Consider the following 14,251-nt stretch of genomic DNA (forward strand, 5'->3'; position numbering starts at 1 on the left):
ATATCCACGGGTCTGGTAATTTTCCTCTTAAACGCTTGAGACATCTTCCACTTATTTTGAGATATCAGGGTCTCATCAGTATGTTGCGGTTACATCATGATCATTACTGAATGTTGCAGCACTTTTACTGCATGAGTTGATAATCCCAGTTACACATGAACACATACAAACTGTATGTTGGTTATATTTCCTTTGGACTTTTGCAATGATTAGCTGAGGGAACTACCCCCATTCCTTCAAAGAGAGACAGAGACAGAGAGAGAGAGGGAGGGAGAGAGGGAAGCCTTTTCAAGGACATTTCTGCCTTATGACTTTCTCTCGTATTGATATTCCCTCTTTACATTGCAGCCACGCAGTCCCTTTTCTCCATTGACCATCAACAAATCTATTGTCCATACATGGCAAGAGAAGCCCTTTAGTGCAGCAGACGTAGAAAGTGTGTTCACCAAGTTTCAAACTCCACATAATTCATGTACTACTACACCACATTATATTCAACTTCCTTTACTCGGATCTGTTCTCATGAAAATTCCACTGTCCCTCCATGAGAATTGCCTCTCTCTGATGTTACAAGCCCACTGGCGAGAAAACGAAAAGGGAAGCACAAGTAGTGTTTACTTGCATGAACTTCTCTATCCTGAGGTTAGGCACCTGTGTGTGACTTCCGGCACCTGCAACCAAGGATTGGATATTTAACCAATCCTCTACCAGATTCTGGGATCTCCATAGACCTTGGTTCCCGAGGCAGTGGGTGGGTTAAGTCAAATCACTCGTCTGCTGTGAGTCACTCGTGTCATCATAAGATGCCGGTCAGTTTCTTCACCACCACTTCTTGCTCTGCCTGCGACATCTTGGCGTAGGATGAGAACTCCAGGGAGCAAGACGCGGTGCCAGACGTGAGTGACCGCAGCGTCGTGGAGTAGCCCTGGTAGGGATGGGAGTGTGAGGCAAAACACATCAGATGCCGTCTTCAATCCACTGACAAACACATGCACACACACAAACACAAGCACAAAGTGGGAACTAAGGCTACAAAAAGAAGTTGTGGTTGTTGTTGTTTGTGTTGTTGTTGTTGTTTTGTTATTGTTTGTGTTGTTGTCATCATCGTTGTTGTTGTCCTATCAAGAAAGAAACTAGAAATGTCGCTACGGCGACTGGTATGCCTCCGCCATAATGCATGGTTCTCTTAATAGGTCTATAGTACAATGTATTGACAATGTGTGATGACAGTTTCACACAACTGACAAAATATTAAAATGACAGGTTTGCCACAAATGTGCTGAATGTTCACTTTCCTAGAACAAGGTTCAATTGGATGAATGATTAAAACGTCAGAGTGCAGGTATTTGGGGAACTGATGATTTTTACTTGACTTTTGACCCTTTTATAAGTTTATGCATTGAGTAATTTTCAAGGTATTGAGAAAAAGTATAATTTCAGTATCAAATGGTAAAATAGTATTATCTAAACCTGGCCTTTGACCTTTGACCTCACAGTTCCACAAAGAGAATCACTGTTAGGTAGAACATGCATAAATATGTAAGTTTCATGATGATACCTTGAGTTACTTTTGAGATATGGAGGAAAAAGTGCAATTTAGCACTTTCACTTGACCTTTGACCTTTTGGCAAGGAACTTCCCACAGAATATATATTGGGTAATACATGCATACATGTACATCAAGTTAAAAAAAAATCCTTCAGGCATTGCATAAATGTAAGGAAAGTAGTGATATTTGGAGGAGATGACCTTGACCTTTGACCCCCTGACCTTTGACCCATGACCCCCAACTTCCCTAGATAATCACTGCCCATCGGTACATGCATATATACTAAGTTCCATGAAGATACCTTTAACCATTTGCGAGATATGGAGAAAAACATGAAATTTCAACCTTTTTTTCACAAAATAACCTGTGACCTTTGACCTTTGACCCCATGACCCTAAAATCCAAACAAAGTATTATCCCCCCAGGATATACCCTCATACCAAGTTTGATGTAAAACCACCACACGGTTCTTGAGATATCGACAAAAACAAAACAGGACGGACGTACGGACGGACGGACGGACGACCCGAAAACATAATGCCTCCGGCCACTTCGTTGGCGGAAAAAAAAAAAAATGCAAAAGATGGGGGACTGCTGGGAATGTGTTAACACAACAATTAAGCCTGTGACAATAAACACGGATAATACCAGAGGTTTTCTTTTATACTGTGTTACAATCAGAGCAAACATAATCATCAAAAAAGCAGAGACAGTGCTCTTCAGAGCTACATGTAACACCTCCAGCAAAGCAGAGCAGCCTGTATCTACCACAGGGGTCACAAAAATTAATCTCCCAATCTTGTGATGAACAGAACAAGAGAACAAAGACACAGCAATCTCTATCACCAACAAATTCTACTCATCTCTACCTTTCCCAGCTCTGCTTGCCACTCTAAATGTCCTTAAAAGTCCATCAAAATTGCTTGTACCGGTGTAGGTGTAGAGCAGCTAAAGCTCTGGTTTTCTGTGCAGAATCTAACTATGCCCTCTAATGATATCAGTTACTGAATGCAAAGCTTCACATTCTAAAAACAACAACAAAAAACTATTAATATGGAAACCAATCAACTAGCATACAAACATTAACCAGTAAAGAGCAATACAGACTCCCTTGTTTTAATATTTCAGTGATGTATTTCATTTTTGATTAGATCCTTGTCTTAATCCTGTGACAAATGCCATTATGCATGACACCAGTGATCATCCGGTATTATTATACTAACCATCATTTCTGCCAAGGGTGTGGTTGCTATGACAACCCTGCTGTCCATCCTGTTCTCCACATCCAGGACATGACCTCTTCTCCTTGCCATGTCACCTAGGACCGCGTGAAGTCTCTCTTCATCTGTGGTGATCTGAAACATTTTTAACCCATTGAGGACAGTTTGATTATGCAACAACATGCATTTCACATAGACGCTTGCCCGCGTATACTTGGGACTCATCCCCAACCGGTTAAAGTGAAAGCATAGCTCTCATATGCCTGCAAACTGTCAAAATTTGCTCTCAAAATGTAAACATATATGTATAAGAAATATGTAAAAGAACAACATAATATCATTCAAGTTGGGAAATGACAAAAATATGAAATATCATGACAAAAAGGTTCAATGGAAGTACTACTGTCTCAGAGCATGACAAATCGTGGTTGCTACATAATTTTTTAATCATCAAGTTAATTATCAATAATAAACACATCAGGCCACAACAGTATCCCCCAATCTTCAGTGCTGGAATAAGTCACATGCAGCTTGAAGGGACATATTATTGCTAAGGCACAATTGCTCATCTGGTTACATTCTACCTACCCACTACTGAATGGGGAGGGCCCTTCAGGAATAAAAGTCAAATGCATATGATCAAAATTATCTTTTGATCTCAAAATACTCCAAAACAAATCATTATCCCATCAGCCAGACAAATTTCTTGGTAGACCCTTGTGATATAGAGCAAGCAAAGTCCAAATGGTGGAAGATATATTGTGGGCCCTTCTGAAAACTATGTTTTAGATTGAAGTCACACAACTTTCAGAGACACAGCTGAAATTATAGTCAGACCTGTATTAGTGGCCACCTGCTTATAGCGGCCACTACATGAAAAATCCCTCGCACAACATTGCTGTATTATAGATCCTTTATATAGGGGTCACCTGCCTAACATGGCCACTCATTTTGTATCCCATGGTGAATATCTAACTACATATAAAGCAGCCTCAAAACTTTAGCTGAACAGTTAAATCAGCCATAAAGATGTTAGCTTTTACGTTCATGGCGTGAATTCTTACCGAGTTTGTCAAAAGAACAGAAGTGGGCTATAGGAAAATTTAAAATGAAGTAAATTGTAAAAAAAACCTTTTATAATAGCTGCTCAAATAAACTTATTTGCTGTTTGTTTGTTTGTTCTTTTAACAAAATGCAGTATTTTATGCTATTATACAATGCAAGTGTTGAAATTCAAAATGGCCATCGACCTGTCTATAGCGGCCACTTTTGTCATTTCCCTTGGGTGGCCACTTAAGGCAGGTTTGACTGTATAAATCTTTACATTGTTACTTTTAAGGGATAAACCATCTTGATAGAGTACTGCTTTGTATGACAACAGAAATATCAGAGAAGTAGAGCACAGAAAATTTGGGGGGAAAAATGACAGGCACACAACACAGTTATTACAGTACCTAAAAGTTGTGACTGGTAAGGTGTACATGTAAATTGTCACCTCTGTGTGATCTAGGTGTTCAGCAGCTCTCAATTCAGTTGGTGCACAAAAGTTCCCCATTTTCACTTTTCTCCCTTAACCCGTTGAGGACGAGTCCCGAGTATACTCGGGCAAGCGTCTATGGGAAATGCGTGTTGTAGCAAAATCAAACCGTCCTCAACGGGTTAAGAACCCCTTTTCAGATCTGTTCTTGGTATAAAAAGTGTAATACATTTTTCATGTCCTCCTCAATGGAAAAGTTCTGTCTGTGCCCAAATGTTTGCGAAAAGGAATGCAATATGGCAATACGGCCTTGAGATGGCAAAAACAATGTACATCGAAAATTCATGAAAATTGACTTAGTCACATATTTCAGCTTATTTTAGTACAATCTAACTCTTGACCAAATCTTGAAATCAGAACCCATTCTGTCACTGAGATAGTGTACATTGTATGACGCTTCCTCCCAATTGGAATTTTTCAAAGTATGTTCAACTTGGCAAAGCAATGTAAGCGACGATATGTTTGCCCCTGCTCAACACACTACAGGCATGGACTTGGCAAAACAACGTATCTACATGCGATGTGTTGTTTTGCCATCTAGTACATGTTTACACAGTAATAGGTTGCGCGCCACGCGCGACTGCAGAAGCGCACACATATTGACATTGTTATACATTATATGCATGCAAGTGATCAAGACTTACGTACATTGTTTTGCCGTATCAATGGCAATAGAGTGGTTATGTTGAGATGGCAAAACAATGTATATTTTGATTAAATGCAAATTATTCTAAAAATAAAAGGTCTAGTGAAATAAATCTGCATGCACTGCATTACTGATTCTGTTTGTCCTTCTAGGGTAAGATATGAAGTGTTGAACGAAAACAGAAAAAGAACTGTAGGTTTGCGAAACTTCAAGCTCGATTGGTAATGGAAATGAGGTTGGATGTACATGTAGATACATGATTTTGCCATCTCAAGGCTGAATATGAGAATTCTAAGCATGGAGAGAATGACAGTCAGACAGACAGACAACCAGAAGACAACTTTGAATGACAACTTTTGAATACAATGCCTCTTGGAACATCAACCAATTGATGTATGAAAAGACAGCTTTAGAAATGACTTTGGAAAGGTAACAAACCTCCACATTCATGACCGGCTCAAGGACGGAGCCGCCAGCCTGAAGCAATGCATTGTGGACTGCCTGAGAAGTGCATGCTGCCACCATTGCCAAAGATGTACCAGGCGCAACAGAGAGACTCTCGACCGTCACGCAGATGCCTAAAACGGGGAAACCGATGACTGGACCTGTAAAATAACAACAATTACAATCCATATCAGGATGCAACAAAGAAAATTAACTCAAAAGGAAAATGCATGCAATATAATGCTGCTTAATCTCAAGTACTGTAAAACAAGAAACATTCGCAGCATAGAACTTCCACACATCGCCTCTAGCAGTCAATACATTGTGTAGATAAACACATTCGCATTCATTTTACTTCCACATATCTTGGCTCCACAAGAAACTCTCAAAAGTTTCGGGCACACACACAAAAAAGTTTGGTTTTACAGTAATGATTCTGCATAAGGAAGTGTGCTGCTCTATATGCTAGTCCTTACCACCTAAATGAAGTACAAAGGACTGTACTTGGTTAGCTGCACATGTGTTATCAGATCTTCATATAAAACTCCATTGACTCACTGTTCGTAATAAGGTCACTATATCCTACCCTGTCTGCACGCAGCGAGTGCCCCTTCACTGGCCGCTTGCTCAATCTCGTCCAGCATCTTCTTCGCTCCCCCTTCCTCATTGACCACTCGCACCTGAACGGGAACGTTATGGTCATCCATGGGCTGGATAGAGACGGTCACTGTTGCCTGGTGACGCTTGCTGCCCAGGACCTTGTCCAGTGAAGCTGTCCATTAAAGCAGGAATAGTGTATGTCACACACAGGAATTCTCTACTCTGCAGCAACGCATACTTGTTATCACTACAGTGACTGTATGGAAAATACATTCTAATGCACGGATAGTATTTTGTAGTAAACATAACCTAGAAACTTCTTTTGCAATTAATACATAAAGATTGTACCATACGCATCTTGCACATTACTATTGTTCTGTAGTTTCGAAACCTTCTGCAGGATCTTCGTGCAAGGTCACATGATCTTTTTGAAGTATAGATTATTCAGTAAGCATATGAAGCCATTTTGAGCTTGTATTGTCCCAAAGAAAAGCACAGAGCGAGGTACATGTGGTACTTGTAAATCACATGCATGGGGGTAGGGGGTAGAGGTAGGGGGTAGGGGTAGGGGTAGGGGTAGCGGGTAGGGGTAGAGGGTAGCAAAATGATACTGAATCCTACCAGATCCAGACCCTGAGGCAGTGCTTGTCTCCCTGTAGCTGATCTGCAGGGGACCCAGCTCCACGTCAATCTTGTACTCCTTGCGTATCCTGTCCTGGATGATATCTAGGTGCAGCTCCCCCATTCCAGACAGAATTAACTGGTGGAAGCATCGCATGGGTGGGAGGCAGAAGATTGGGGACAAATTCAGTTGATAACAGGTGTCAATTATACTACATATCATCCTTGGGGTGACAAGACCTTATTGTTCAGTTGACAATGATATACTGTATACGCTATAATTTTCGCGTACATAAATTTTCGCGAATTGCCGCTGTCACACATTTTCGCGAGTGGTTAAATTCACGATTGGGGAACCAGAGAAAATATGAGGTGGCAAAGAAAGTGTGAATTTTCAACTTACTAGCAAATAAGAATGATACTAGTTATACACTGCATGAAAAAAAAAAACTTACCAAACTCTGCGAACTAGTAAGTTAGAATTCAACATTTTTGAAGTGGTTAAGTCCATCGCGCTAGATTTCTGAGTCTGACGAGTGGTCCCCTTGCGATAATGGATTGGCTCTCTACAGTATTCGTAAGTAGACGTGGACGTGTGTAAACAAGCTTAGCCAGTATGGTCTGTTCGGCAAGCCATGACATGGTATACAGTACTAGTACTACAATGTTCGTATCATCAAGGCAAGGGATTCATTTTGGAAGGTAATATTTTCGCGTGTTGTTAAAACCCCCGCGAAATATATAGCATATACAGTACTCAAAACCTCCTAACTCAATGAATTTTGAATATCCAAAATACTAATATGAGTTTAAAAACATTACACTTTATCAATGCCCAACATACATCGTGTAATTGAAAACAATGTTTCTACATTATTCATCTTATGAATGTCAACACTGATATTATTTTGCAAAAAAAAAAATATTGTGAAATTGAAGATTAAAGCTTTTTTGCCCTCTTAATGAAAATCAATGTATTTTTTATACTGAGGTCTTGTCATCCCAAGGACAATATGCTCTTTCTCCCAAATTTATTGAGAATAGGCAAGAATTAGCATACTGAATAGGAAAAGACAAACTGATAAGATTTTCCACATAAATTTCCCAACCCATTAGTGTGGTTTAGAATCATCTTTAAAGCATCTACTTATGATTACTGAAAAAGAAAGTGGGCAGTCTTTCTGTTATACTTCAATTAATTTCCACCTTATCCTCCAGACACCATACCATGCATCAAAGACATATTCCATGTCTCGTGATCATGACTTGAGCCCTGGACAGATGCCAAGTTACACAGGTTATCTCATTATTGAAATACATATCACTGATATAAAAATTGCAACTCCAATGCATACAAAAAAACTAATACGGTTTTATTCAGAGCAGATTTCAAATTTCAAGGCATTCAATCCATCAGCCCCGAGGCATTCTACAGTTTGGGGGAATCATTGATATGAACTATTAAAGTACACTTCGCTTGCATTCTTCTTGCACAAATGAGTGAAGTAGTTATCTGTCTAGACGGCATAGGTGAATTCTATTCAAGAAAGCTAGAGCCACACGATTTTTTGTTCTTTTTTGTTCTTTTTTTTAAAACTATGACAATCATTATACTAGTCCCATTAACTCACATCAGGCATACAATCATTTCAGCTGCACATCTTCAGCAAATATTTAACTCAACTTTACTTGCTATAACTTGATGATGAACGAGTGGGAACGTGCCAAATTATTGATCGTGATCAGGTTATCTTATACCAACACTGAGATGCTACATTGGGGCAGTAACCTCACATATTACTGTTCTCTGGTAAACTAAACAAAGATATTTCCTAACAACGAACATGCAGATGATATTGCAAATCTTTCAAAGAGAAGACGTCATACCTGGCCTGTGTCCTCATCCATCTTGACTTGCAAGCTGGGATCTTCTCTCTGCAAGCACTCCAAGGCAGCTTCAAGATCTGTAAATATATGGTATGGTTGATATACTTCACTTTCGTCAAGGCAAGGTGAGAGCCAACTCTTTTAATGTGCACTCTCTCCTTCTCTCTCTCTATTCCTATACATGTATCTTTGTCTCTGTCTCTCTCTCTATCTATCTGTTAATCCATCTTTCTTTTCACTAACATTGTGTGCTCTCTCTCTCTCTCTCTCTCTCTCTGTCTCTCTCTCTTTCTCTATTTATACATTATATGCTTTAATATCTACATATCATTTTTTGCATAATCAGCTTTCATCTTACTCTCTGTCTTAATAATGCTCATCTTACTTTTTTCTACTTTTTCTAGCTGTGTCAGCATTCACTGGTACTCTTTTTTTCTCTCTCTATCTCTTTGCTTTTTAAGATTTCAATATCTTTAATGCATACTTCAATATGTGGAAGTCTTGCTAACCATCAAGCTCATTACTTTTAGATATAACATACTGGTGATAAGAAAAGGAGTTGTGTTTTTTTTTTTACATTGATATTTATATGCTCAAGGTTTGATATATATATTCTATACATTTTGATTGAGCATATATCATGTGCAAGAAGTTTTGGAAAAATGTTATTACACTTTGCAATGCTTGTAAAATGACACCCATGAGCATTGTAGCCACCAGTAGGAAATCAATCTTTGAAAGTGACAGTAACTCAAGATGTACAGTCATCATCACAAATGGATCACGTGACCAAGAGTGAAGAACGCAGAGTTGTCACTCCACGTGTTACTTGATTGTATGAGGTGCAATATTCCTTCATGCAAAGTCATGACCACCACCAATCACTCCCAACAGATGCTGTTTTATGTGGTAACATATTATCTATTATGCCAAACCTGTTTTTGTTTTTTGTTTGATTTGACTGATTTGTTACTGTTGTGTTATTTCATTCTAGTAACAATGTATTTGCAGCCTCTCAGTAAAACAGCCTTATACATGTACAAATGTACCTGGCTGATCGAGGGCATTTTAGCATGTGATTGAATAAAATAAAACAAACGAACAAACAAACAAATCCCCTCACCCGCTTGGTAGGCCTGGGATGGGGGCTCAATGGTACAGAAGAAGACAGGATCAGGGATGTTGACCGCCTCCAGGAGAGGTAGACGAGAAGTCTCATCCTCATCTCCATCCTCACCACCATCATCCCGCCCCACCCTCTCCTTGGACTGGGACTCCTGATGTTGCTGTCTGAGGCTCTTTCGGGCAGTGTTGTAAGAGGCTTTGGATGCAACCAGTGTGTCTCCAGTTACAGTCTTATCGTCATGAGGAAAAGAACGACAACAGCAGTATTTACTATTACAGTGCACTCCCGTTATAACGAACACGGTTATAACGAAATTCCCGTTACAACGAAATAACAAGGCAAGTGCCATAATGTGTCTCAGGTATTCGCGTACGAGAAATTGTACGCGAATGGGATATAACAGATTTTAAAAAAAGATATACATGTAACAGATAAAAAGAGATATAAAAGGGTAAAAATTTATGGCAAAAAAGAAACGTGCCATAAAAACTTAACAGTGGGCCCTTAAAGTTTCTTGACCCCTGCCTGTGACCTTTGACCTTGTGTTGACCATCCACTCCCCAAGGGACATCTACCATCCAAGTTTGGTCACAAACGGACCTATGGATCAAAAGTTATGACCCATAATAGAAACGCGCCATAAAAACTTAACATTGGGCTCTAAAAGTTCATTGACCGATGCTTGTGACCATTGACCTTGTGGTGACCACCCACTCCCCAAGGGACATCTACCATCCAAGTTTGGTCACAAATGGAGTTATGGATCAAAAGTTATGACCCATAATAGAAACATGCCATAAAAACTTAACATTGGGCCCTTAAAGTTTCTTGACCCCTGCCTGTGACCTTTGACCTTGTGGTGACCATCCACTCCCCAAGGGACATCTACCATCCAAGTTTGGTCACAAACGGACCTATGGATCAAAAGTTATGACCCATAATAGAAACGCGCCATAAAAACTTAACATTGGGCTCTAAAAGTTTGTTGACCCATGCTTGTGACCATTGACCTTGTGGTGACCATCCACTCCCCAAGGGACATCTACCATCCAAGTTTGGTCACAAATGGAGTTATGGATCAAAAGTAATGACCCATAATAGAAACGCGCCATAAAAATTTAACATTGGGCTCTAAAAGTTTGATGACCCCTGCTTGTGACCTTTGACCTTGTGGTGATCATCCACTTCTCAAGGGACATCGATCTACCACCCAAGTTTGGTCACAAACGGACCTATGGATCAAAAGTTATGACCCATAATAGAAACGCGCCATAAAAACTTAACATTGGGCTCTAAAAGTTTGTTGACCCATGCTTGTGACCATTGATCTTGTGGTGACCATCCACTCCCCAAGGGACATCTACCATCCAAGTTTGGTCACAAATGGAGTTATGGATCAAAAGTTATGACCCATAATAGAAACGTGCCATAAAAACTTAACATTGGGCCCTAAAGTTCATTGACCCCTGCCTGTGAGCTTTGACCTTGAGGTGACCTTCATATATGGTAAAATGTGAAACTTTGTATGACCCCTCTTCCCTCGAAGTTTGATTGCAATTGAAGCCAAGAGTAAAGAGTTTAGTTGAAGTTTTTGTAGCGTTACGGACAGACGACGGACAGACAGACGACGGACGGACAGACGACGGACGGACAGACGACAGACGGACAGACGCCGCGGACGATCCCTTAGTCTCCCCTCACCTCCAGTGGGCTCGACAAAAATGGAGACCGCAACATTATCGGCTCTATTTTTTTACTGTTTATTTGTTCTGTTATAATGAAATTTTGTTATAATGAAAGAAAACTGCTGGTCCCAAGGACTTTGTTATAATGGGAGTCCACTGTAGTGATAACCCTAAAAGAAACTAAAACAAAAACAATACAAAAAACACCATGGCCCGAATTCACGAAGGTGGTACAAATGAAACCATAGTTTAAACCATGGACAAAAACCATGGAGCGCCAAGTGTCGCACGGAATATTTCATTGTGAAATCAGTCATTTCGTCGATGAAATGATTATTTTGTAACGAAATGACAACATTTTGTAAACTAAATGAATATTTCGTCAACGAAATGATAAATTCGTTAACGAAACGGTCATTTTGTTGACGAAATGACCAATTTCGTAACGAAATATTCCATGCGACACTTGGCGCTCCATGGTTTTTGGCCATGGTTTAAACCACGGTTTCATTTGTACCACCTTCGTGAATTCGGGCCGATTAGTATAGAAATTAGAAATAATCACCATCATACACACACAAAGAAAATGCTTAATACATGACAATTTGTAAAGCAGATGAATATTTAACTTGAATAGATTTTCTGCAGTGAGATAGACCTTCAAGGTCTCAACTGATAAAACATTTCTCTGATCTTCATGTGTTGGCCACACAATGCAAGATGTTAACTCCTACTACTGCTGATCCCTTTCCTCTTTGAGTACAGTTTGATTGGAACCTTTCTAAAAGAAACACTCCTCATGGCATCTCCTTTTAATAGCATTAAACATCCTGTGTCTGAAAACTGCTACTATCAATATTGATGGAACCACTGAGCTTGAATAATGTTTTATAGTAAATGCTTGGGGAAAAAAAAACAACAACCACAGCATAAACTCAATACAATCATATTGAGTACAAAGTCCAAGATGACCATATTGTGTGAGTGTCCATGTCCTATATATGAACTCAAGTTTCAATCGTCTGCTTTCATCATTTGATATAAATATAGCCAATCCTTGTCTCTAAAAGGAAAGCATATACACCATTAAAGATCAATTGAAGAGTTACACAAAGCATCTCTTTCCCCACCTGCTTGAGACCAACAGCCACAGCTATATTGCCTGCAGACATACTGGACACTTCTTGGAAGCTGTCTGCCAGTACATACAATAACCGACTCACTCTCTCCCTGCATGGGGGGATAATCAGTATTAAAACAGTACTAAAAATTCCATATATTTGGAAGACAATGCATATACCCAGTATAAGCAAACAAAATTATACAAGGCAAACCAAGCAGACTGTTCCAGGACAGGTAAGAACAGGAGGCATATAATCTTATCAATAAAACTTTTAATTTCATAGACCTACTTTTAGGTAGCAAACCTTCACTCCAGAAATGCAATGCTGATGGAAAGTTGTATTGTTTAAAGACGCTCGGTCGTCGATTTCAATGGGGATATATATCTGTTTGCTGATGCTGCAACACAATTCGCGCAAGCATGAATATGTCTTGTCAAAAGTATTTTGAGGATCAGCGAAATGTTCCCTCATAGCATCCTAGCAGGCCGAGCGGAGACAAGTCTTTGGCACAAGTTCGGATGTGGGTGTGTGCACCACTCACATTCACGTCGGTAATTGTTCGGTTTTGCGTGAGCTGCTCATTGACTCGTATACATTTCGCAAGTGCCGTAAAGTTTTTCACAAGCGATTCCAACTTGCTAGCTCGAGCTCTAACGTTGTTAGCTAGCTACCTAACAATACCACTGTATGTACACACTGTACTAGCTAGCTGTACATGCAGTCGGCTGGTCGGCCGGGCGGTCCTACCTACAGCTGTACCTGCGCCGGCCGAGAGATACAGATATGCACAGGTAGTAACATCTTCGACTCGACCCTCGTAATAAATAGACAATTTGTAATTGTGTTACGATTTTCATCTTTGCGACGAAGAAGAATATCACGTCTAAGGGCCTACGGCTATGGCCTCAGATGGATCTAGAGGACATAATTATCATTCGCAGATTTGTCTATTGCTGACAATGAGTGACATTGAAGTGGTAGATCCCACAGGCTGCAAATGCTCTGGTTCGTGCTGGTATCGACGGGGCGAGATTGCTGCCCCTTGCCCTGCAAGAGCGGGGGCAGAGCTGCACTGCAAGCGGCACCTCTGGTAAATGGCGAGGGTCCCTGTACCAACAATAGGGAACCAGCTGTGTCAACTTCAGTAAGTAGAAAACCTAGACCTAGGGGTGGGCAGTAGTATGCCTCAAGTCCAAACTTATTGATTCATTATTGTTCTAACAGTTAATAGACCTAGAGTATTCACTTAATTTTTCGGCCTCCTAGAAGATTTTAAATCGTATTTAGGCCTAACGTTACATTTAGTAATCAGGTAAAATAATTGGGTCTGGCAATCCTTCATCAGTTTAGCGGGATATTTTTTTTGGTTGCTTGTCTAACCAGGGAGGTCTCACCTCCCTGGTCTAACTTACTTAGTCTGATCTATACTCAGATCTAGATCTATTTCTAAAGTGCTATAGGTAGGTCTAGAACTTCAGGCTTTATTCCGGGTATATCTTGGCTTTGATACATGGCCATGGTAGAATGAAGTTAGCAACCCAAAAATAATGTACCTATCCCGCTAAAGTGAATGAACGTCTAACACGTACCATCAAAGAGGTCTCAGAAATGGAGTTCCAACTGGCTGTAAACATTTAAACAGCTTCCAGTTTTCTTTTGACGTACACAAAAATTCCAAAGGTGCATTTGTGACTTTGATGATTGGGGTTCAGTGAGTCATCCCGGTCACAGAGCAGTGCAATTCAATATGTGTTGTCTTCATTTAGCAACCAAAAATGATAAATTTCCACATGTCCATTTACAGTGAATGCA

General features: G+C 40.0%; 1 protein-coding gene across 1 annotated transcript in view; it reads right to left on the reverse strand.

Moving 5' to 3' along the window:
- Positions 1 to 796: 796 nt before the first annotated feature.
- The window catches only part of LOC139729587 (ribosome-releasing factor 2, mitochondrial-like), a 40,738-nt gene continuing 27,283 nt past the window's right edge, over positions 797 to 14,251 (reverse strand). Inside the window, exons 11-19 of the mRNA XM_071640510.1 lie at positions 12,446 to 12,545; positions 9,787 to 9,859; positions 9,628 to 9,705; positions 8,505 to 8,581; positions 6,618 to 6,756; positions 5,983 to 6,168; positions 5,391 to 5,557; positions 2,773 to 2,904; positions 797 to 925 (exon numbers count right to left, since the gene is read on the reverse strand). Of these exons, the coding sequence (XP_071496611.1) occupies positions 797 to 925; positions 2,773 to 2,904; positions 5,391 to 5,557; positions 5,983 to 6,168; positions 6,618 to 6,756; positions 8,505 to 8,581; positions 9,628 to 9,705; positions 9,787 to 9,859; positions 12,446 to 12,545 (1,081 nt within the window). The remainder of the gene's footprint in view (positions 926 to 2,772; positions 2,905 to 5,390; positions 5,558 to 5,982; positions 6,169 to 6,617; positions 6,757 to 8,504; positions 8,582 to 9,627; positions 9,706 to 9,786; positions 9,860 to 12,445; positions 12,546 to 14,251) is intronic.

Source organism: Diadema antillarum, unplaced genomic scaffold (assembly GCF_040938485.1).
Source record: "Diadema antillarum isolate AM-2024a unplaced genomic scaffold, OU_Dant_1.0 seq00000247_RagTag, whole genome shotgun sequence".
In the NCBI taxonomy this organism is placed as follows: domain Eukaryota; kingdom Metazoa; phylum Echinodermata; class Echinoidea; order Diadematoida; family Diadematidae; genus Diadema; species Diadema antillarum.